General features: G+C 46.6%; 2 protein-coding genes across 3 annotated transcripts in view; both read left to right on the top strand.

Moving 5' to 3' along the window:
- The first annotated feature begins 4,621 nt into the window (after positions 1 to 4,621).
- VHL (von Hippel-Lindau tumor suppressor) lies at positions 4,622 to 11,031 on the top strand. Its single transcript, XM_080914096.1, has 3 exons — positions 4,622 to 4,974; positions 6,702 to 6,824; positions 9,035 to 11,031. Exons 1-3 carry the CDS (start codon positions 4,734 to 4,736, stop codon positions 9,235 to 9,237), a joined length of 567 nt encoding a protein of 188 aa, XP_080770222.1. The 5' UTR covers positions 4,622 to 4,733; the 3' UTR covers positions 9,238 to 11,031.
- A 4,468-nt stretch (positions 11,032 to 15,499) lies between these two features.
- Positions 15,500 to 22,302, top strand: part of IRAK2 (interleukin 1 receptor associated kinase 2) — a gene marked incomplete at its 5' end in the record, with an annotated part of 51,218 nt that continues 44,415 nt past the window's right edge. For both annotated transcript variants that reach the window (XM_080914082.1, XM_080914081.1), the window contains one exon: positions 15,500 to 15,593. In XM_080914082.1, the coding sequence (XP_080770208.1) occupies positions 15,500 to 15,593 (94 nt within the window). The remainder of the gene's footprint in view (positions 15,594 to 22,302) is intronic.

Genomic DNA, 22,302 nt, shown 5'->3' with positions numbered 1-22,302 from the left:
GGTCTCCTGAAAGTCAAAATGCTGTGATATTCCAGGAAACAGGATCCCCTGCTGGCTGTCACCAGGAACAGCCTTTTCCCAGCAGGAGATTTCTTAGAGGAACACTGGTTCTTTGGAGTCCATTGCTCAGAGGGGAGGGACATGCTAAGTTGCAGTCAAAACAGGCAACCTAAAAATCTGTATAAAGGAGCTGGGAAGATAGATTCATTGGTAAAATGCTTGCTATCCAGAGACCTAAGTTGGACCCCCCAACACCCACATAAAACCTAGATAAAGCACAGTTCTGTGTTCCCAGTGCTGAGAAGGCACAGGTGGGAGGATCCCTGCTGATTCATAGCTTGTTTCACTGAGAGACCATAAAAGATAAGGTATAGAATGAGGGGAAGATAACCAAGGTCCACTTCTGGCCTGCACACATACACAAATACTGTAAATAACTTCAAGCTGTGATTAAGGTTTATGAAATGTTTAAACCTGGGTCCTATCTGATCACAGGCATTTTGCCTGTACTGAACCAGTGTTTTTATTTAAAGATAGATCTTACAATGGAGACACCTGATGTTCTCATGGGCTAAGTTCTCGTTAATATTACTAAACTCATAGCATTCCTTTAGCAGACACCCAAGTTCATTATCCACATCTCCTGGATAAAGGAGCATGTCTAAAGCTGTGTTAGTTACCTGGCACTCTGCAGTTAGCTTAGTAGTTAGTGGTTCCTGCTGTGAATAGGGACAGAAGATGGGCAAAATGATGGTCTTTACAGGTATGAGTGCTCAATGTTTCATCTCACAGATAACCGTATGTTTATTTGTTGATGGTAATGCTAAGTCCGTTAGTACCGGGTTGCTTTATAAAGTCCTGGTTTGCAAAGAGCATTGGTAACATTGGTTGTAGGAAAGGAAACTGACCTCTTACATTGGTAACTTCCTCATCTCACATGGTGCTTTGAGAGGTCCAGGTGCTTCTCTGGGTAACCTTACTTTGTAGGAAATTACATTAAGTTCTTTTTTTATGCTGGTCTCAAATTTGTGACCACTTACTCTACCTCCCAAGTGCTAGGATTAAAGGCATGCATCACTCTGACCAGCCTGACTGAGTTAATTAAAAAACATGTCTTTCTCCAGTCAACCAGAGTGCTTCCTAAAGAAAGACAGTGCTGCCTTTTCTGTTTTCTAGTGTGAGTGAGACATGAAGAAAACTTTAAAAACTTAAAAGAGGGGGGCTGGAGTGGTTAAGAGCACTGACTGCTCTTCTAAAGATCCTGAATTCAATTCCCAGCAACCACATGGTGGCTCACAACCATCTGTTATGGGATCTGAGGCCTCTTCTGGTGTATCTGAAGACAGCTAGGGGTCCCTTTAAGAGTCACAGCAGGCAGGGAAAGGAGCCCTGTGAGGCAAGAAGGTAAGCTCAATTCAGCCCGACTTAATTAGTACTAGTTCAGACTTGTAGAGTGTCTGATACCGTATTTAAATGTATTTAAACACAGTACAGTTTGGGGGAAAGCTTCCTGATGTAATACAATCCCTGGTGCACAAGCACATGTGACCATAAAGGTAGGGCCTAGTGGTGTAGAGGTCAGCAGACTATATCCCTAAAGGTGGGCTCTGTTAACCAAGAAAGATAAAGATAAGATCTAGGGATGGAGAGTTTGGGATAAACATTATAGGGGATTTGGGTGAGGTCTGGCTCTACAGATTGCACCTACTCCCACCTTTCTGGGTGGAAAGCAGGTATTTATTCCTTCAAGGATACACTGATGCATGATTAACATTCCTGGTTTCTCCAAAATTTATGTTAGCATGAGGACCACATGCCCTCTAAAAGGTGTGTGGTATTGTGTGTGTGTGTGTGTGTGTGTGTGAGAGAGAGAGAGAGAGAGAGAGAAAGGGGGGAGGAGAGAGTGAGTGTACAGGTGTACACAGTGGTGTGCATAAAAACAGCTACTTGTATTTTCAGGGGATCTCTTTATTGGGGTGGCATATGTGGGAATGGTTGTGCATGCATGTTGGGGGTGCATAAGTATGTGAGCCATATATTAATGTTAGGTGTCTTCCTGTATTGGTGTCTACTTTTTGATATGTGTGAGCACACGTGTGTGTGTGTCTCTGTGTGTGTGTGTGTGTGTGTGTATGCGTTTGCCTGCACAGACCCGAAGAGAGTGCCAGATCCCCTGGAGCTGAAGTTTTAGGCAGTTGTGAGCCACATGATGTGTGTTAGGAACTATCTCTTCTCTGATAGAGCAGTTTTAAGTAATGTTAATTGCTGAGCTCTCTCTCGTTCTTATTTTTATTTCATTTTTTCTTTTACTGTCTTTATGTACGTTTTGCCTTCCGGTATGTGTGTGGCCAGCTGCATGCTTGGTACCCACAAAAGTATCTGATCCCCTGGGACTGGGGTTCCATATTGTTGTGAGCTGCCATGTAGTGCTAGGAATCAAACCAGAGTCTTCTGTAAGAGCAGCCAGTGCTCCTAACCAAGAAGCTGACTCTCAGCCCTATTTTCTTTTTAAATTTATATATGTAAGTACACTGTTGCTGTCATCAGACACACCAGAAGGGGGCATCAGATCCCATTACAGATGGTTGTGAGCCACCATGTGGTTGCTGGGAATTGAACTCAGGACCTCTGGAAGAGCAGTCAGTGCTCTTAACCACTGAGCCATCTCTTCACCCCCCATTTTTATTTTTAAATCATGTATGTTTGTTGGTATCTGGGGAGGAAGCCTTGCACATGTCTGTGAAGGTCAGAAGTGGGCATTGAATCTCCTAGACCTGGAGTGACAGCAGTTATGAGCCACCTGATGTGGTGTGGGAACTGAACTAGAGTCCTCAGAGCAGTGCACACTCCTAAGTGCACACTCTAACTACTAAGCCATTTCTCCAGCCCATAAAACATATCTTCACCTGCTCCTAAAGCATGACGACAAGTTTCTGTTGCTCATGGTGGTTTCCCAGGCTTAATAAAGGAGCCTCAATGGACTGCAGACACCCCGCTTGATCTTTTTTCCTCACTCATCTAGTCATCCGTCCCATTCTTACAACCAAAGACGCTGCTCTGAGTTGTCCTGTGCTTCCAACGAGCCTTTCAGCATTCTGAAGGCAGAGACTGGTTTTACATGGCACATTCAGTAGATATGTGCTAAACAGAATAAACAATAAATAAAATGCTAAGTTTGGTCTAGGCAGTGCAGCTCAGAGGTAGGTGGCTTGTGTGTTATAAAATAAAGCTCTGGATTGATTTCTCAGCACTGAAAACAAAGAATTTACCTAGAAAATGGGCAACTAAAAGGAGAGAATTTGGAAGCTCTGGAGAGCTGACCCAGTGGCTAAGAGCACTGGTTGCTCTTACAGATGACCCTGGTTCTATTCCCAGGCCCAACAGGCAGCTCACAACTACCTGTAATTCCAGCTCCAGGAAGTCCAACTTTCTTCCATTGTTCACCAGCAAGGACAAGCTTGGTGCCTGCACACCCATACAGTTTTTAAAAAGCTCGTCTGAAGCTGCTTCTGCCAGAAATGTCTATGTAAATGACAGCGAAAGTCACTTGGTGGTAGTTGTATGCTAATTCTTAGAACCAGTCACGGTAGCACATACCTAGAATGCCAGTACTTGGGAGGCAGAGGCAGGAGGAGCACCGCTAGTTTGAGGCCAGCCAGGGCTGTATATTAAGCTCCAAGACAATGGGAGCTATGCAATTAATCTGTGTCTAAAAGAAAAAAGATAAAATTCTTTAAATTTCTATTCATATGCATAAAAACTTTTGAAAGGAACCAAAAGCTGATAGTACTGTTTTTGGGAATACAGATGGAAAATGAGGGGAAAGTTTTACTTTTGTACTCTGCTAAACATTTTAAAATTTGTAGTTAAAAATAGAGACAAACTCCTCAGTAAGAAAAACTCTAAATAATAGCACTTGGTGGGCCAGGAAGTGGTGGTACTTGGCTTTTATACCAGCACTTGGGAGGCAGGCTGTTCGAAGTCAGACTGGTCTGGAGTGAGTTCCAGGAGAGCTGGGGCTCCATAGAGAAACCCTGTCTCAAAAAGCCCAAAAAGCATAGGTGGAAGGGGAAATATGGTAAACCTGTGGAAATCTTAAGAGAAGAAATGAAATTTAAGTAAGCCCCAAAAATATAAGGTCATGCATGGTGGCACATGCCTGTAATTCCAGCACTCTGGAGGAAAATATCCAACTGCCTTTAGTTCTGTTCTCAGGAGTCTGAGGCAGGGAGATCTTTGAGTTCAAGACAAGCCAGGTATACATAAATGAGTTCTAGGGCTACAAAGTGAGACCCTATAAGAAACTGAAGCAAGCCTGGCATGGAGGCACGCAGTACTTGGGAAGCAGAGGCAGGCATATCTCCGCAAGTTGGTGGCCAGCCTCATCTAGAGAGTGAGTTCCAGGACAGTCAGAACTACACGAAGAAACTATCTTGGGGAAAAAAAGAAAGAAAAAAGAAAAAGAAACAAACAGAAACGCAACTCTAGGAGGCAGGCAGAATTTATAGTGATAACTCAGGGCTCCGCTGCGACCCCGCCCCTCCATGGCCCCGCCCACAACCCAGACTCCGTGCTGCCCCGCCCCCCCAACTGGAGGGCTCTAGGCGGCCATTTCCGCGTTCAAGCCGGACAGAGTGCGCTTAGGTCCGTCAGACCTGCCCCGGAGCGTGTAAGCTCGCACGCACACGCCGCCCACGTCCAGTTTGCGAATCCGGAGTCGTCCCGCTCCATTAATGCCTCGGAAGGCAGCTAGTCCAGAGGAGGCAGCCGGGGAGCCTGGCCCTGAGGAGATGGAGGCTGGGCGGCCACGGCCGCCGGTTCTGCGCTCGGTGAACTCGCGCGAGCCCTCTCAGGTCATCTTCTGCAACCGCAGCCCGCGCGTCGTGCTGCCTTTGTGGCTCAACTTTGATGGTGAGCCTCAGCCCTACCCGACCTTACCACCGGGCACCGGCCGCCGTATCCACAGCTACCGAGGTACGAACCGCGCGCTAGGCCGCAGGTGCTGTAGCAGGCACGGCGCGTTCCCTCCTAGCCCGACCACCTTGTCCCTACCCCTAGGAATGCAAGCCTCTACCGGTGCTTTCGGATGCAGCATACCTACCGGTCAGGCTCTGCATGCGAACCCGAAGCAATAGAACATTGACTAAGACAAACCAACCCTGGCAGACCTCTTGCCTCAGCCTCCTGGAACAGACTTTCTGTTCTTTTCCTAACCATCCAGGATGGATCTTGGTAAAACTTTTCTCCTGATGGTGGTACATTAAATGAGCTCATGTGCCTGGTCAGCCATGGTAACTTGAAGAACAGGTGGAGGCAGGATGATCAGGAGTTCAAGCCAGTCTGGGCTCCATGATACCTGGACTTAATGAAAACCATAAGATGAAATGAACTGATGTTCTCTCTCTCTCTCTCTCTCTCTCTCTCTCTCTCTCTCTCTCTCTCTCTCTCTCTCTCTCTCTCTCTCTCTCTCTCTCTCTCTCTCTCTCTCTCTCTCTGATATAGTGAGGAGAAAAGAACATTCTTACATTTGGAGGTGTAGCGTTTGTTTTTCAGTGCTAGTGATGGTTTTCCCTATGTGTAGGTGTGTTTGCTTGAGGATGAATCTGTATCATGCATAGGAAGTATGGAGGCCAAGCAAGAGGCTCTGATCTCTGGAAACTAGTTACAAGTGTTTTTTATATGCCATGGGGTGCTGGGATCTAAACCTGGGCCCTCTGCAGGAGCAACAAGTGTTCTTAACTGATGAGTCATTTTCTCTTTAGCCCCCGCCTATTTATTTATTTATTTATTTGAGAAGGGGCCTAGTATGTAGCAATCCATCTTTTTATTTTGTTTTGCTTTTGTTTTTTAGAGACAGGGTTTCTCTGTGCCGCCTTCACTGCCCTGTAGAACAGGCTGCCTTTAAACAGATCCACCTACCTCTGACTCCTAAGTGTTGAGATTAAAGGCTTTTCCCATCACCACCTAGCTGCATTCTGGTTTTATACCAATTTTTTTAGTGTTTGATGAAGAACTAAACAGGAATCAAAATGTCTGAGTCTTCAAGTAAGTTCAAAACACCCACTAAGTCTTCAAGTAAGTTTGTGTTCCATGAAAGATTGCCATATTTTAAGCTAGTTCTACTGTGAAACAGCCTTATCTATGAGGTTTACCTCCTTTTCTTGGGTTAGCACTGTCCCATTTTTAAGAATGAAGGTATAATCTATACTTAGAGATGCAGATCTCTGCTTTGAGAATTTTGGCAGGTGCGGCAACACCTAGTGAAGTTAGACTTTTCTATCACCCCACAATGACCCTTCCTGCCCCTTCTCACTCAGCGCCTTCCCAGAGTCAAGCTCTCACTATGTAGTTGTTTACCTGCCCTCCTGTGGCCTCTCGATGGCCCCACTGTCGCCTTTCACAGCTCAAGTGTGTGGTCAGATTGCCAGCCCTCACTTGACCTAGATGCACTCTCCCTCCATAGTTGCAGATCCTAGGCCCCTTGTGCTTTCTCTGTTTCCTGCTGTCAGCACAGAACCTCCCTTCAGCCCTGTTTGCACATGCATAAGGTTCCTCCCTGAGGAGTGCTGTTGTCTTGTTCCTGTCTTGGAAGGGCTTTGTTAAGGCATTAAAAAGAGGAAGAGGCAAATGTTTCTTATTATAAACAGGTGCCATACCCCAGGCCCATGTGGCTTCTTACCATCTTCTGCTTGCGTTGACAGGTCATCTTTGGCTCTTCAGGGATGCAGGGACCCATGATGGACTGCTGGTTAACCAAACGGAACTGTTTGTGCCATCCCTCAATGTTGACGGACAGCCTATTTTTGCCAACATCACATTGCCAGGTTGACAGTCAATCTTATATTTTTCTTTTTCTTTTGAAATAAGATCTAACTTTCTAAACCTACATCGACCTGGAGCTTTATAGCCCAGCCTGGCCTGAACTTAGAAAACCATGCCTGCCTCAGCTTTTCAAGTGCTGGGATTGTAGGCCTGTGTCACCACACTGGCCCAGCCTTTGAAAAAGATAGGGGTGAGCATTGTAATGTGTTAGCCTCTAGCATAGATGAAATGGAAGTATTTATTCCTCTGTCCTGTGTTGAACAAAGATGTGTCTCAAACCCACTTCTGCTTCCTAAGAAGCTGGCTAAGCAAGGCATCTCCTGCAACATTGTGACTTCTGGTCTGGTTACAGACCAGTGCCCTGGGTCCCCAGAATAAAGACAGGGGAACGGCAGGAAGCTGGGCCTGGCTGCTCAGGATGGAGGTAAGGGGCAGGAGGATCACAGGTTCAAGACTAGAGACTACAGAGCAAGTGTGAGGCCAGTCCAAGCCACTTTCTGAGACCATGCCTCTAAGTGGAGAGTAAAAAGAATGCTTTGGCTGGGCATCATGGCCATTCCTTTAGTCCTAGGCAGTGGCAAGCGGATCTCAGATACAGCCCAGCCTGGTCTACAGAACAAGTTCCAGGATAGCCAGGACTGCAGAGTGAGACCCTGTCTCAGGGCAGAAACCAAACAAAAATAAAGAAGTGTATAATCAGAAAAGAACATTAAGGAATTAAATTTTGTCTTTGAGTTCCTTGGTGACTATTTTATTACTATTTTGGCTTTTTGGGGGGGGGGGAATGATGTTTCCCAGGCTGATCTCAAACTCAGTATATAGCTGAGGATGATCCCTGAACCCCTAATCTTCCTGCTGGATTTACAGGCATATACCACCATGGTGCTATGTGGTGCTGGGGACCACACACAGGTCTGTGTGTTCTTCCAGCTGATCTCTTGATTGGTTATGAGTATGCTTGTACAAGTCATCTTGTTGGGGTGTAAAGGCCCGAGGTCAAACTCAGATATTATTGCTCCAGTTGTCTGCCTTATTATTTATTTATTTATCTTTAAAGATTTATTTATTTATTTTATGTACATGAACACACTGTAGCTATCTTCAGACACCAGAAGAGGGTATCAGATTTCATTACAGATGGTTCCAAGCCACCATGTGGTTGCTGGGAATTGAACTCAGAACCTCTGGAAGAGCAGTCAGTGCTCTTAACCACTGAGCCATCTCTCCAGCCCCTGCCTTGTTTTTTAAGACAGGGACTCACTTGCAGTGGCTTGGGGCTCACTGATTAGACCTGCCCGGTGAACCCCAGTGATTCTTTCTGCCTCCCTAGTACTGGGATTCTAAGTATGTGCTACCACCATTCCTGGCTTTTAATGTGGGCTCTAGGAATTCAACTCAGGTCCTCATTCTTGAAGAGTAAGCACTTTACCAACTAAACTGTCTCTTGGTCACCTCCCCCCCCAACCTGAGGCAACATCTCATTATGTACCTGAAGCTGTCCTGGTATTTATTTACTTATAGAGATCTATCTGTGTCTACTGCCTAAATGCTGGGATTAAAGGTTTGTGCTTGGTCTGTTTTGGTTTCTTAAGAAAGGTTTTGCTCTGTAACCCTGGCAGAACTGCACCTCTATGTTTAGACCAAACTTCCACCATTTTTTCTGTCTTTGTCTCCTGAGTGCTAGGATTATAGGCTTTTGTACCATTGTGCCTGATTTATTATATTTTTTTTGTTTATTTTATTTGAGAAAGATCTAACTGTTGCCCTGGTTTGCCTGAACTTGTTTATGTAGACCAGACAAATCTTGAATTTAGAGAGACCTGTCTCAGCCTCCTGAGTGCTGTAGTTACATGTATGAGCCACTATACCTAGCTCCTTAGTGAGTTCACAAGTAACTTAGTGTGGTTACTCTCCACCCAGGCTCACAATGTTTTGGTGTCTCTTGGCATGTGACACTCTCTTCCAGACAGACAGTGCTGGGCTTCCTTAAGGCTTAGGCTCCCTTCACATTTGATTAGTTGAAAAAAAGCCCAGGCCACTTTCCTGAGCCAGGTGTGAGCACAGTGGGACCTGCTGAAGGGACAGGGTCACATGTGCTCCACTTTTTATTTTACCTTACAGTGAGAGTCACAAGGTAAATGGAATTGTTGCTTGGTGGTGTCTGTCTCGTCATGTGACCGGAGTCTGAGAATTTGGTTTCCTGCCCTTGCAGTGTATACCCTGAAAGAGCGATGCCTTCAGGTTGTGCGAAGCCTGGTCAAGCCTGAGAACTACAGGAGGCTGGACATCGTCAGGTCGCTCTATGAAGATTTGGAAGACCACCCAAATGTGCAGAAGGACATACAGCGGCTGACCCAAGAGCACCTTGAGAATCAGCATGTGGGCGAGGAGCCTGGTCTTGGATTTCAGCCTTGATGGTCTGAGATTGATCTACACATAGGACAGGTCACTTTCTTTTGGTTTTAAAATGGTTCATTCTTGGAGTAAAATATCTGTCATGTAAGAGAAAGTTTACTAACATCACTGAGCCTTGTAGTGTTTAAGAATAAACATGCAAAGTGCCCCGACTCTGCCCTTTCTAGAGCACTCATCAGAAGGTGCTTTCAGTTTTGCTTCCTGGTAAGGGAGGACGTTAGGCGTGAGGATGTTTGTGTAAGCTCTTCAGCAGGAGTTGCACTGTGCCCATTCATTTGAAGAATACTGCCACATATGAACAGAGGGCCACTTGCTTTGGGAAGGCTGGGAAGGCCCTAACGCTGGGATGGACATCCAGTGTCTAATGTGTGTGGTCCTCAGTCGTCAATGTTGGGTACTTAGGGAGAGGGTTGGCAGGGCCTGGCTCTGTGTCTGAGGAAAGCCTTAAGTGTACACGTAAAGGAACGGCTTAGCGGCTTCTCTTTAGAAAGAACTTTTTGAGACTTTTGTGTAGCCCAGGCTGGCCTCAGTCACTCAGTAGGGGATGCTGGTCTTGAATTCCTGATTGGGAGCACATGTGTGCACCACAGCCTGCTCTGCTGTTCCCATGTTGAACATTTCGGGTTCATACTGCAGCCCCGCTTGAGGAGAGAGGCCTTGAGCTGCAGTCAGCCCTCTCCACCCAGTCGGCAGCTGCTTACTCTGTGTAGGCCTTCCATACTCACTGTCAGAGGGCAGAGGCGAGCCATCCTGAAAGTCTGCTTTTGACTTTGAGGAAGCTGCTGGCAGGAGCAGGGATTTCCGGTTGGGCTCTTCGGAGAAGGGAGTGAAGCTCCAAACAATGGTTCCCAGAGCAGTCTGGAACGAGCAGTAGTTTTACGGATAGTCACAGCTACATTCATTACTTCTATCAAACATTTTGTAAAACACATTTTTTTGTTTTTAATCCCCCTCGGCAGAGAAAAAGTTAGAGAAGCCTGGGTACTGTGGCACACTCCAGAAAGGACAGTCACCTGAAAGGAAACAGAGCTGCTCCTGTGCGCTCTCAGCTCCATGTGACCCTGTTCTCTGTAGGGCATATTTTAATTGGTTAAAGCACTTGGTCGTAGCCGAGATCCTAAGGTATATACAATTTTATATCCTGACTTTTCACTGAGCTTCATTGCTTTCCCCTCTTTTTTGTTTTGTTTTTTGTTTTATTGAGACAGGTTTCTCTGTGTAGTCCAGGCTGACCTGGAGCTCCCTTTGTAGACCAAACAATTGATTACTGTGTAAATACCGGTACCGGAGTTCTGTCCTCTTCCTTTGAGGGTGACTGTCCGAGTCCTGGGCTCGAGTGCTGTGTGATGCTCTAAGAGGAGCAGAAAATCGAACTAAATTCACGTCCCACTGACCTCACTGTCCCCTGAGTCTGCAGCACTCCTCGAGTGAGCTATGGCAACACTGGTTCTAGTCACTGTCCCCTGAGTCTGCAGCACTCCTCGAGTGAGCTATGGCAACACTGGTTCTAGTCACTGTCCCCTGAGTCTGCAGCACTCCTCGAGTGAGCTATGGCAACACTGGTTCTAGTCACTGTCCCCTGAGTCTGCAGCACTCCTCGAGTGAGCTATGGCAACACTGGTTCTATTTTTTAAACCTATCTCTGTCTCTAAAAGATGTAATATTTATCTTATTTAACTGGAAGTTTGAATACTGTTCTCTGTGCCGTCCAAAAAGTGGAGACACGAGTCACTTGTCCGTGGACATCCTATAAATGTGTTCCTCAGACTGTTTTCTCCTTTGAGTTTTCTAAAAAAGCTGACCTTTAGTACAATAAACGGTGCTAAGCAAAGGGAGCTGGTGTGTTGTTATTCTTTTTTTAATTAATTATTTTATTTATATCCCAAATGTTACCCCCTCTCCTCGTCCCTCCTCCCAGAGTTCTTCACCCCATTCCCCTTCCCCTAACCCTCTGAGAGGGCACTTCCCCCGCTTCGTGTTACTTTTTAACTGGGCTCTTCCCTGTAGGAGTTGAAATGTCTGCTGAGTGCTGTGGGGATGGGGCAAGAAACAAGGTCTCCGTTTCCTTTACAGTCTCTTTTCAGCCTTAGATATTTTTAATTTAAAATTATTTATTCTAGCTTTTGTTTTCCTTATAAAAATCAAGTGTCTCTAAAAGCATTTAAACATTGAAGGAAATGGTGCTGAAGGTTAGGTGTGGTGGGCCCAGAACTCTGCAAGTGGAGGCATTTGGATCAGGAGGTGGAAGTCCTCCTTTATTACATAGTAAGTTCCAGGCTAACCTGAGCTCTTAACTGACTGTAGAGATGGCTCAACAGTTAAGAGCACTTGCTCTTCTTTTAGGGGACCCAAGTTTGGTTCTCAGCACCCAAATCTGGTGGCTCACAACTCTCTGTAACTTTAGCTCTAAGGGATCTAGTACCTCTGACCTCCAAGATCAGCTGCAGTTTTATGTACACTCTTCCAATCTGCCCTCCACCCTTTCAACCTTCCCCCTAAAAGAAACAACAAAACCATCTTGAAGTGGAAGTTGTAGTGTGTCACAGTGAGTCTCACAGAATACTCTTGTCCGCACATCTTTACTTGAAAATGTTCACTGCTGTGAGTCATTGGTCTGGTTCGAGGCCTCTGCTTCTGTTGTACCAACAACACTGGATCCTCACCATGCTTCTGATATCCCGAGTTGCCCTGTGTCGTGGCGATCCTGGAGCGTTGGTTCTGCAGGATTGGCCCCTTTATATGCTCCAACAGTTCATAGGAGAGATGTTGGGGTGGGCCAACTCAAAGTCCAGGATCTGGGACTGGATGTTAGCTGAGTTGGTCAGCCTACCACCTTTCCCACACCCACACCACCAGGGCAAGCTTTCCAGCACTGCCTGGGGCTAGCTTACCCAATGCCATAGCCAACAAGGGGCAGGGTTAGCTCTCACTCTCTTGCCCTCAAGGCTGGCTCATCTGTGCCCATGTTACCGGAACCAGCTCTACTGTGCTGCCCAGGTGAGGTAAGGGGCCCACTTTCCAGAGTGCTGCAACTGGGAGGAGCTGGGCCAACTCTCCTACTTGCAGCAGTTGGGGGAGGGGCGTGGTATCTCACCTACAAGTGGCAGGTCCAGCTGTCCTACATTCACCTCAGGGCCAGCTCACTCTTGACCCCTGCCACCAGGGCCAGCTCTACTGTGCTGCCCACGTATGCAGGGCCCACTCCACTGAGTGAAGAAGCCAGTGAAGTGTGGGGCTAGCACTCTACAGCCCTTGGACATCAACATGGTCTTTGATGGTAATATGAGCCACAGACATCATCAACACACCTCTGCTGCTGCATAGTCACAGACCCAGACATGGGCCTCAGCATAGGCAGGTGTAAGACTCAAAGTGAGTCTTAACTACCAGGAAACCCCCCTACCCCCGCCCTGCCCCAGTGAGACTGGAGAATGGAGTTCATTTCGAACACAAGAGGTTTTTTTTTCCAGTGTGTTGGGGTCAACCCTCAATCAGCCCCTTGTGAGTGACTAGAAGGTGATCCCGAATGACTATAACAAGCAGTTTTTATATTTTTAGGGGTACAAATTACATCAGCAAGGTTACAGTTTAAACTTACTGGCTAAGCATATTGACCATTGAATCTATTGGTTAGCAGCAAGCATAGGCAGATTATGACATGCTTTCGAACTCTATCTGGGACCAGAGGGTCAGGTGACTACCAGTCAGCACATTCTGTAGTTTTTTTAAGAAACAACTGTGGGTGGAGAATGGAACTTGGCCCAGCCTTGGCCTGAGGCGGTGGGTGTAATGCTGGTTAAAGCCCCCAGGGTCCTTCAAGGTCAAGTGTACTAAACAACACCGCAGTAAAACCCTAACTAAGACTCGTGTATTCCAGGCCTGGCGTGATGGGTGCACCTATAGTCCTAGGCACTTGGAAGGCTGAGACAGGAGAATTGAAAGTTTGAAGCTGTCTGGAGAACTCAGTAAGATCCTGTCTCAAGATAGGATAAAATAAAGTAAATCAGTAAAGTAGGGCTACAGCTGAAGTCCATATGTCAAGTGAGCACTTGCCTGGCATGACCAAGACCTTTGGCTCAAACCTCAGGAGCCACTCACCAACACACACATACAACATTATGCATGAGTTCTCTTTTAACACCAGTATTAGCGGTGAACAAGTAGTTCGGCAGAGAAAGGTGCCCTGCCACCAAGCCTGACAGACTGAAGTCAATCCTTGGGACTCACATACTAGGAGAGAACTCTAAAACTTCCAAAAGATGTCTGACTCTACAAGTCCTCTGACATTCACAAATGTGTGTTCGTGCACCCATGCATGTGCATACATGCACGTGCATGCATGTATATACACACACACACACACAAATAAAATTTAATAAAAACATTTTTAAAACTACCTTCAAGAACCAGGGAGCTAGCCCAGCAGGTGAAGGTGATTGCTGCTGCTGTCTTAGTTAGGGTTTCTCTGTCTAGTCCAGGCTGTCCTCACACTCAGAGACCCACCTGCCTCTGCCTTCCGAGTGCTGGGATTAAAGGCGTGCACCACCACTGCCTGCCTCGTGAACTGTGGGTCCTGTGAACCACAGCCACATGTATTCTGGTTCATAAACTTTTACTTGAACTGGGAAATTAAACAAGTCTTGTGCTGAGCAAGCTGTGGAAAGGATCCAAGGGTGTCACGCTTGACAGACTGGAGAGGATACAGCATCTTCCTGGGGGGTAAGAGCCATCCGATGTTAGACGGGCTCTTTTACTCCACAAAATCTAGTTTCAGGAACTTAGGAAGATAAACAGAAGGATAGAACACTTACCTAGCATGCCAAGAACCTGGGCTTGATCCCCGACATGGCAGAAACAAAGTTCAAAACAATGACCTAAAGGAATGATGGGGCATGCCTTTCATCTCAGCAATGGGAGACAGAGACAACTGGGGTCTCTGTGAGTTCAAGGTCAACCTGGTCTACAGAGTGAAAACCCGGACAGCCAGAGCTTACAGAAAATAAATTTTAAAATTAGCTTTAAAAAAAGATTTATTTATTTAGAATATATAAGTACACTGTAGTTGTCTTCAGACACACCAGAAGAGGGCATCAGATCTCATTACTGATGGCTGTGAGTCACCCTGTGGTTGCTGGGAATTGAACTCAGGACCTCTAGAAGAGCAGTCAGTTCTCTTAATTGCTGAGCCATGTTTCCAGCCCTTATATTAGCTTTTTATTTTTGTTTTGTTTTTTAAGACAGCCACCAATGGCTAAAATGAACTTCTTTTAAGTTTTTATATTTATTTTACTTTGTGTGCACAAGGCATTTTTGTGCACCATGTGCATGTCTGATCCCCAAGGATGTCAGAAAGTATCTCCCTTGGAACTGGAGATAGGAGGGATGATTGTGAGCTGCCATGTTGGTGCTAGGAGCTGCTTTTTCAAAAGTAGTAAGGGCTCTTAATTCCTGAGCTGCTTCTCCAGCCGCATCTCCCCAAATATGAACTTTTTATTGACATGAAAACTATGTGTTAATGTTCTTATTTTATTTTTGGTTTTTCCAAGATAGGTTTTTCTGTGTAGCCCTGGCTGTCCTGGAAATCAGGCTGACCTCCAACTCAAAGATCCTACTACCTCTGCCTCTTGAGTGCTGGGATTAATGTGTTCACAACCAACTGCCCAGTTTATTTTTTAATAAAAAAAATATTTGAGACAATCTCACTTCGTAGTCCGGTTGGACTGCCTTGGAACTCAATGTGTGTAACCAGACTGACTTGGAACTTCTGACAGGCCTCCAGCCTCAGACAATTGAGAGCTGAGGTGACCGGTGTGTAACACTATGCCCGGCACACTTCTAAATTGCTCGGTACATTGTTTAATTCGTTCCTTCTCCCCACATTGAAGACAAACTCTCTGGGTTTTCTCTGCCCAAGTCTCACCAGCACCTGTTAACTGAGTGCATTCTAGGTAGCCGTGAAGGTCGAGTTAGCCAGCCTCAGGGAGTGCCTTGGAACTCTGGGTTGTGGGGTGCCTGCCTTTGGGGGGGGCGTTGATCCACTCCTGGCACTGGTCTAGGGGACCGGTGGTGGCGTGTGCTACTGGATGCCACTGGGAGGCACTGGCTTGCCCGCTCTCAGCCATGGCTTTGGGTGGAGCGTGCTACCGAGCTTGGCCGCTCAAGGGCGCTCGCTCGCTAACCCAGTGCGGCCGCGGGCAGCGCCGCCCTTTGCTAGGGAAGCCGCGGCCCTCCGCCATAGGCTCAGTCGCCGCGCTGTCTTGCTATGGCTTGCTACATCTACCAACTGCCGTCCAGGGTGCTGGACGACCTGTGCCGCAATATCGACACGCTCAGTGAGTGGGACTGGATGCAGTTCGGTGAGTTTGACACTACGTACTCTCAGCCGGGACTCGAGATAACCGCGCCCACCCGTGTTACCTGAGGCCGGGGGATGGTTAGAACGCGGCTGCTTTGCTTTAGTTTGCAGACCGACCTGGAGCTGCCTATGAGCTTGCTCATTGCCTAGGCTGGTTGACTCCCAATGTAGCTACCTGGTGACTTTTGCCTGTTTGTATTGATTGTGGAGCTGTAGTGTCTATGGACCGGCTGTCTGGGCAGTTGCTCTGTTGCCGGAGCTGTGTTCCAACCTTTGCAGACTGTGGAATCTGGGACCACTCTCCCAACTTCCCTGAAACTTGGCTTAATCTATAAACTGCAGGTGACAAGTGTAGATTCTTTATACAATTATAAGAATAAAACACTGTCAAGAATGTACCCTCCCTACCTTAGTGTCGTCATTCTGTGGCATGTTTTCCATTCTTTATTATTTTGAGACGGTCACTGGCACTTGTTTTGTAGAGCTGCCTGGAACTCAACAAAGATCTACCTGCCTTCCGCCCCACCCCCACCCCTGAAATACTGAGATTAAAGGCATGGGCCTCCATTCCTGGTTGTTTATTTATTTTCTGCAGTGAGGGAACTTTGATCCTAGGGCCTTGTGCCTGCTAGGAAACCACACTACCCTTGAACTATTATCCCAGGCAACTGTTTTGGTCTTTTGAGACCTGTTTGTTTGTTTACTTTAGGTTGTCTTGGAACTTGTCATCATCCTGTCTCAGCCTCTTAAGTGTGGGATTATAAATTTGAACCTTAGTATTTGGGGGTGGGGGATAAGGGACTCATGTAGCCCAGGCTAGCCTTGGATACCTTTGAACCTCTGACCCTCCCACCTCCACTATGGAATACTGGGATTACAGGCTTGGTTCCATGGGAGATGGAACCCAGTAAAGAACTACATACCAAGTGAACAACAGCCCCACTCCCATATTCCTGTAGGCCAAAACGACTTAGTAAGAGTGATTGTTTTCCTTAGTTATATAATTTAAGTCAGTATAACTGTTGTCATTTAATTTCCTTTTGTTTTTTCAAGACAGGGTTTCTCTGTGTAGCCCTGGCTGTCCTGGAACTCCCTCTGTAGACAAGGCTGGTCTCGACCTCAGAGATCCACCTGCCTCTGCCTCCCTAGAGCTGGACTAAAGGTGTGCACCACCACTGCCCAGCAATACTTTGTGTGTTATAAATTTTATCTTATTATATTATATTTTTGTTGTGCTTAGAATTGAGCCCAAGGCCTTGTGCCTGGCAGGCAAGCATTTTGCCAGTGAGCCGCACGATTTCTTAATTGAAATAATATATAAGTATGTTCCATTGTTACTGCTTCTTTTTAAAAAAAATATTTATTTACGTATATGAGTACACCTTTCTTCAGACACACCAGAAGAGGGCATCAGATCCCATTACAGATGGTTGTGAGCCACCATGTGGTTGCTGGGAATTGAACTCAGAACCTCTGGAAGAGCAGTCAGTGCTCTTAACCACTGAGCCATCTCTCCAGCCCCCTACTGCTTCTTTAAAATACAGGATCTCATGTAATTCAGCTAGCCTTGAACTCATTACCTAGCTAAGAATGACCTTGAATTTCTGGTCTTCCTACTGACACCCGAGTGCTGGGATTATGAGTCACCATGCCTGACTTCAGTAATATATTTTTTTAATTAAGATGTTTATGATACTGGAGGCTGGCACAATTGCTCAATGGGCGAAGGCACTTAATAATCAATCCTGTGGACCTGAATTTCATCCCTGGAACCCATGTAAAGGCAGAAGGAGAGAGCCTACTTCATACAGTTGCACATGAGCCGTGTCTAGTACGGAGAAGAGTGTATCATACATGTCTATGCTCGGCACAATAATGAAGTGGGATGTCTGTGTTGTCCTGACAGTTTGAATATCTATAAGGCATGTGAGAAGCAGGGTGCTCTCAACTAGCGTGTGTGTTTCTGAGTTCCACCCTGAGCCCTTCGAATGAAAAGAAAACAAGAAAGGGGGGGGGAGTATTTTAAGGTCAGGTTCCTCAACCTGGGAAATTTTTTTTTCTGTAGGTGGCAGTCACCAATGTATAGAGACATCTCTACTTTGCCACACCTCGGTAGATTCAGTGGCTGAACACCCAACAGGGCAGCCCCTCATCACGAAGCACAGCCAGCCCCAAGGCTCAGCAGTGGTGGGGTTTAGGAACCCTTTTTACCCAGGAAGAAAGGGTGTTGATGTGCAAAGAAAAGTACTGTGGAAGTCAGGAACAGGAAGACGAGCCTGGTTCTTCCTAGGGATGAGCATTCTTAGCTTCTGAGCAGCTGTAATGGCCGTTGCGGCTCTTGTTTGCTAGCTTCTGACCTTGCAGCCCTGTGGTGCCTTCTGGTCTTTTCCTAAGAGCGTTTAAGTGTAGACATGTTGAATTTCAACCATCTTGTCATTTCCGTACACCAGTTATACTGGACAGACAGCCTGCCTTTTTTCTCTTTAATGATATCCTAGGTATTTCACCTTGATACGCATTCCCCACCCCCCAGCTTTCGATTGTATAGCTCAAATTGGTGATCCTCCTGCCTCAGCTTCTCTGAAGCTGGGATTGAAACACATCTGGCAATGCACTCTTAGGATTTTTCTTTTGAAAGCATAGGGCCTGGGATGGTAACAAGTGGCTCTCCTTTGTGCCCTCAGCCTTCCTGTCCCTTCCTTACAGGTTCTGCCCTAGTCTCAGAGTGCCCCTGAGGATGTCTGTTACCTGGGAGCTCTGTCCTATCACTTGGATGGTCTATACTGACTTGGATTCTTTCCTGGACAGAGGCCAGCTGTGTGTGTGTGTGTGTGTGTGTGTGTGTGTGTGTAGACAGGGGCAGTGGTCTTTAATTTTTTTTTTTTTCCATTTCAGCCCAGCCAGCCCTGAACTGCCCATAACAGGACACCTTCTGTTCCTAAAATATTAATGTTAGAGGCACATTTTTTTTTACTTGGGGGGGGGAGATTTGTTAAAATAATTTATGGACCAGGCGGTGGTGGCACACACCTTTAATCCAGCACTCAGGAGGCACCGGCAGGCTGGTCTGTGAGTTTGAGGCCAGCCTGGTTTACAGAGAGGATTCCAGAAGGAAGAAGAAAGATGCACTGTATTTATGAGGCTGAAGTGTGTCTCCACGGTAGAGTGTGTGCTTACTGTGCCTAAGGCCCTGGGCTCGGCTGCTGGAATGAAATAACAAAGAAAAGGAGGGAGGGAGGGAGGAAGAGAGGGAGAGGTTGATGTGTAAGAATAAGCCTGTTACACAGATGTGTAATTCCCGAACTTAGGAAGTAGAGGTAGGAAAATCAGAATTGAATTCCAGTCCAGCCTGGGCTACTTGAGCGCCTGTCTCAAAAGCCAAAAACCAAGCAAGCAATCGAATGACAAACAAATGAACAGCAAACAAACCCGTTACTATCACATAATCCACACATTTAAAGAGCACCTTGGGGCCCTTACTTCATCCAGAATTGTGATCACACACACCCTTGCATACACCGTACATCCCACAGCCCTTGCCACTTTGGATCTAGGTGTTTTCTGTCGTAGCATTTCATGTGAATGGGACCATCCCAGGTGCACCGTCCTTTACGAATGGCTTCATCATTTAGCGAGTCTTAAGGGGTCATCTGTGGTGTAGTGTAAGTTCTGAATCACCTTCCTTCTGTCCGATCCCTCAGGCCTCTCTTCCACCTCTCCCATTTCTCTCATTTACTCTCCTATCCTCCCCTCCTTCCCCCTTTTCCAGTGATGAAAATGGAACCCAGAGTCTCTCACATGCTGGGCATGTGCACCATTAATGAGCTGTACTCCTTGTTCTAGTGTCTCTTTCTCTCTGTCTGTCTGTCTGTCTGTCTGTCTCTCTCTCTCTCTCTCTTTCTCTCTCTCTCTCTCTCTCTCTCTCACACACACACACACACACACACACACACTCCCCTCATCCTCCCTGCCTCTGCCTCACTGGCCTCCTTTGGACTCCTGGTCTTTGCCTGTGAGCTAACCTTAGGTGGCTGTGTTTTCGAAGCCCAGAGGCTGCTATGAGCCCAAGGCTAGCCCTCCCTATGCAGCTGCCAGCTGGTCTTAGGACTCTGGTTTTGCTGGCCCTCAAAGGAGGTAGAATGTGGATGATTGTTCCTCTATTCCGAAGTTTCGGCTGCTGAGCTAGTCTAGAAAAGGTGCTCTTGTGCTGTGGTCCTGGGAGAGCCTGTGTGGGTGTGTGGGCAAATCTAACACAATTTAGAAAACCCACAGCCACAACTGTACACACTCCTTTGGATCAGTTGGTAGACTTCTGCCTTTAACTGTTTCTCTGTGGTCATAGCGGTGCTCATTTGCTCTTGGGGGAAAGGCTTGTAGCATCTGTCCAAGCCTGGGTAAAACGGGGTTCTTAAGTTTCATCTATCTGGGAGTGTGCGGAGGGACCTGTGCACGAGCCCCTTAGCTGGACCACTCTCGGTGCTCACCAGCAAATTCCAGCCTTATGTACTGTCTAGCTGTGTGACATCAGGCAAGTGGCTGTGTGTCTCTGAGCCATTCATCTATAAGAGGCTGAAGGATCCAGTGTTTTCCCTTGCCCTACTAGAAGGAGTCTAGCCAATCAGGAGAGGAGCATCTAACCCTGGGAGGGTCATTTCAGGAGGGTGGGCTGCCCCTGTTCTGGAGAACTGTAAAGATGGGTAGGCTTTCTCGAGGATTCTGGAATCAATCTGAAACAATGGTTTCTCTGTGGGTATAACACACTGCCAAATGCTATTTCAAATCTCCCAGTGTATAGACTTCATCTAGCCCATGTAGTCACAGAGGAAACTGAAACTCTGGGAAAGGTGATAGGCCTTTGCTAAATGCACAGCAAGAAAGCACCTGGGAATATTTGAACCAGGGCCAGTTCACATGCTGTCTGTCAGCTCTCAGACACTGTGATAAAAACCCTAGGGAATCAATAGCCTTAGAGTTTGAGAGATTTTAGCTTGTAGTGTCTTGGTTCTGAGTTGTACCAGTGGCAATGTCTCATGACAAAGCCTCTTTATGGAAGTCGCTGGACTCCCATAACTCCACTGAGAGTATGTCTCTGAGTACTTGGAAGACTCCCCCTGGGTCTCATCTCTGAGAGCTCCCTCTTCTCCAGGTACCAAGCTGGGACCAAGCCTTTAGCATAGGGCCTTTTGTGGGACACCAGACCTGAAGAGTAGGGCTTTGATTTTTCTCTCTTCTGTAATGACCAGATTAATAAGAGCTATGGCCTAGCAGGGGCCCTTGGCAGTGACTGAATCATCCCTCCCTCCATCTCTGCTTGTCCCACCCCTGGGTGCAATGCTAACGGGTCAGGAAAGAGATGCTGGCGTCATGGAACTAGACGGTCCCTTTTCAAAGGGGCTCAGGAGCTCACTTCCTGTTTCTCATAGGAGGAAATTGAAATGCACTCCGGCTGGTGCTCTGGCTTGCAGAACCCCACTATCACCAGTGTCCTTGCTGGGCTCGCTTTGGTATGATGTCACACATTCCTCTTTGAACTGTTGAAAGGGGACCCAGGGCCTGCTTAAATCACTTCCTGCTGGCTAGGAATCTGGTGTGGAGTTTCCAGTGACTAAAACAGCAACTCTGGAACTTTCCATTTCTACAGGGCGATTCTTCTGGCTGCTCTCTCTGTGGGAGAATGGCATGCCCCTTCCTCATTTATCCAGAGGAGACTGGCAGTTTATGGACCGTTGTGCTTATCTGGGCTCTGATGTTTTCTTTAGTCCTACAGAGTTCTTAGCTTTATCTCTGGCTTCCTTGTTCCAGGCTCAGTCCACCCAAACTCATAATTCCAAACAGAAAAGCTCTGTGGAGTTTTGGGTTCAGCTCTTTTCTCTAGAGCTTATTCTGGTCTTGGGTTTAATGCTTAATGGCATTTTTTTCTCTCTACCCCATAAGGAATTTGTCTGTTTGACTGAATGGAGTTTTGTGTTTTGCAGAACTAGGGCTCAAAACCAGGACTTCATGCATGCTAAACCACTGGGCCACACTCCCAGCCCTTAAATAGCGTTTTTTAGTTGCTACATAGTATCCCACTGGTGCTGGGACTTGAACCCAGAGCCTCATGCATGGGAGGCAAGCATTACACAGGCCAAGTATACTCATAGTTTCCAGCCACTTGATTCCTTTTTTTTTTTTTTTTTTTTTTTTTTTTTGGTCACATAAATTCCTGTTCTGTGATTTTTGAATTATTGGCACCAAGGTTTAAATTTTTTTTAATTCCTCATTTTTGTTCAGTTTTATTTGGCTCTACTGGGGTTGGGGCCAAGGGTCTCCTGCATGCATTAGCTGGTGTTTCTTCCTTATGCCTCCCCAAAGTCTAACCATTCTCTCTCTCTCTTTTAAGGCTTTCCTATGTCAATAAACTTAGTGGCAAAGCTGGGTGTGAAGGCTCATGCCTTTAATTCTAGCACTTGGGAAGTAGAGGGAGACAGATCCCTGAGAATGCAAGGCCAGCCTGGTCTACATAGTGACACTCTATCTGGAAAAAACTATCAGTGGGATACAGTGGGATACTATGTACCAATTAAAAATGCCATTTAAGGGCTGGGAGTGTGGCCCAGTGGTTCAGCATGCATGATGTCCTGGTTTTGAGTCCTCGTCTGCAAAACACAAAACTCCATTCAGTCAGACAGATTCCTTATGGGCTAGAGGGAAAAGCTCGGAGTGAGGTT

The sequence above is a fragment of the Micromys minutus genome (assembly GCF_963924665.1).
Source record: "Micromys minutus genome assembly, chromosome: 3".
Classification (NCBI taxonomy): domain Eukaryota; kingdom Metazoa; phylum Chordata; class Mammalia; order Rodentia; family Muridae; genus Micromys; species Micromys minutus.
This window is presented reverse-complemented; position numbering and strand designations above follow the sequence as displayed.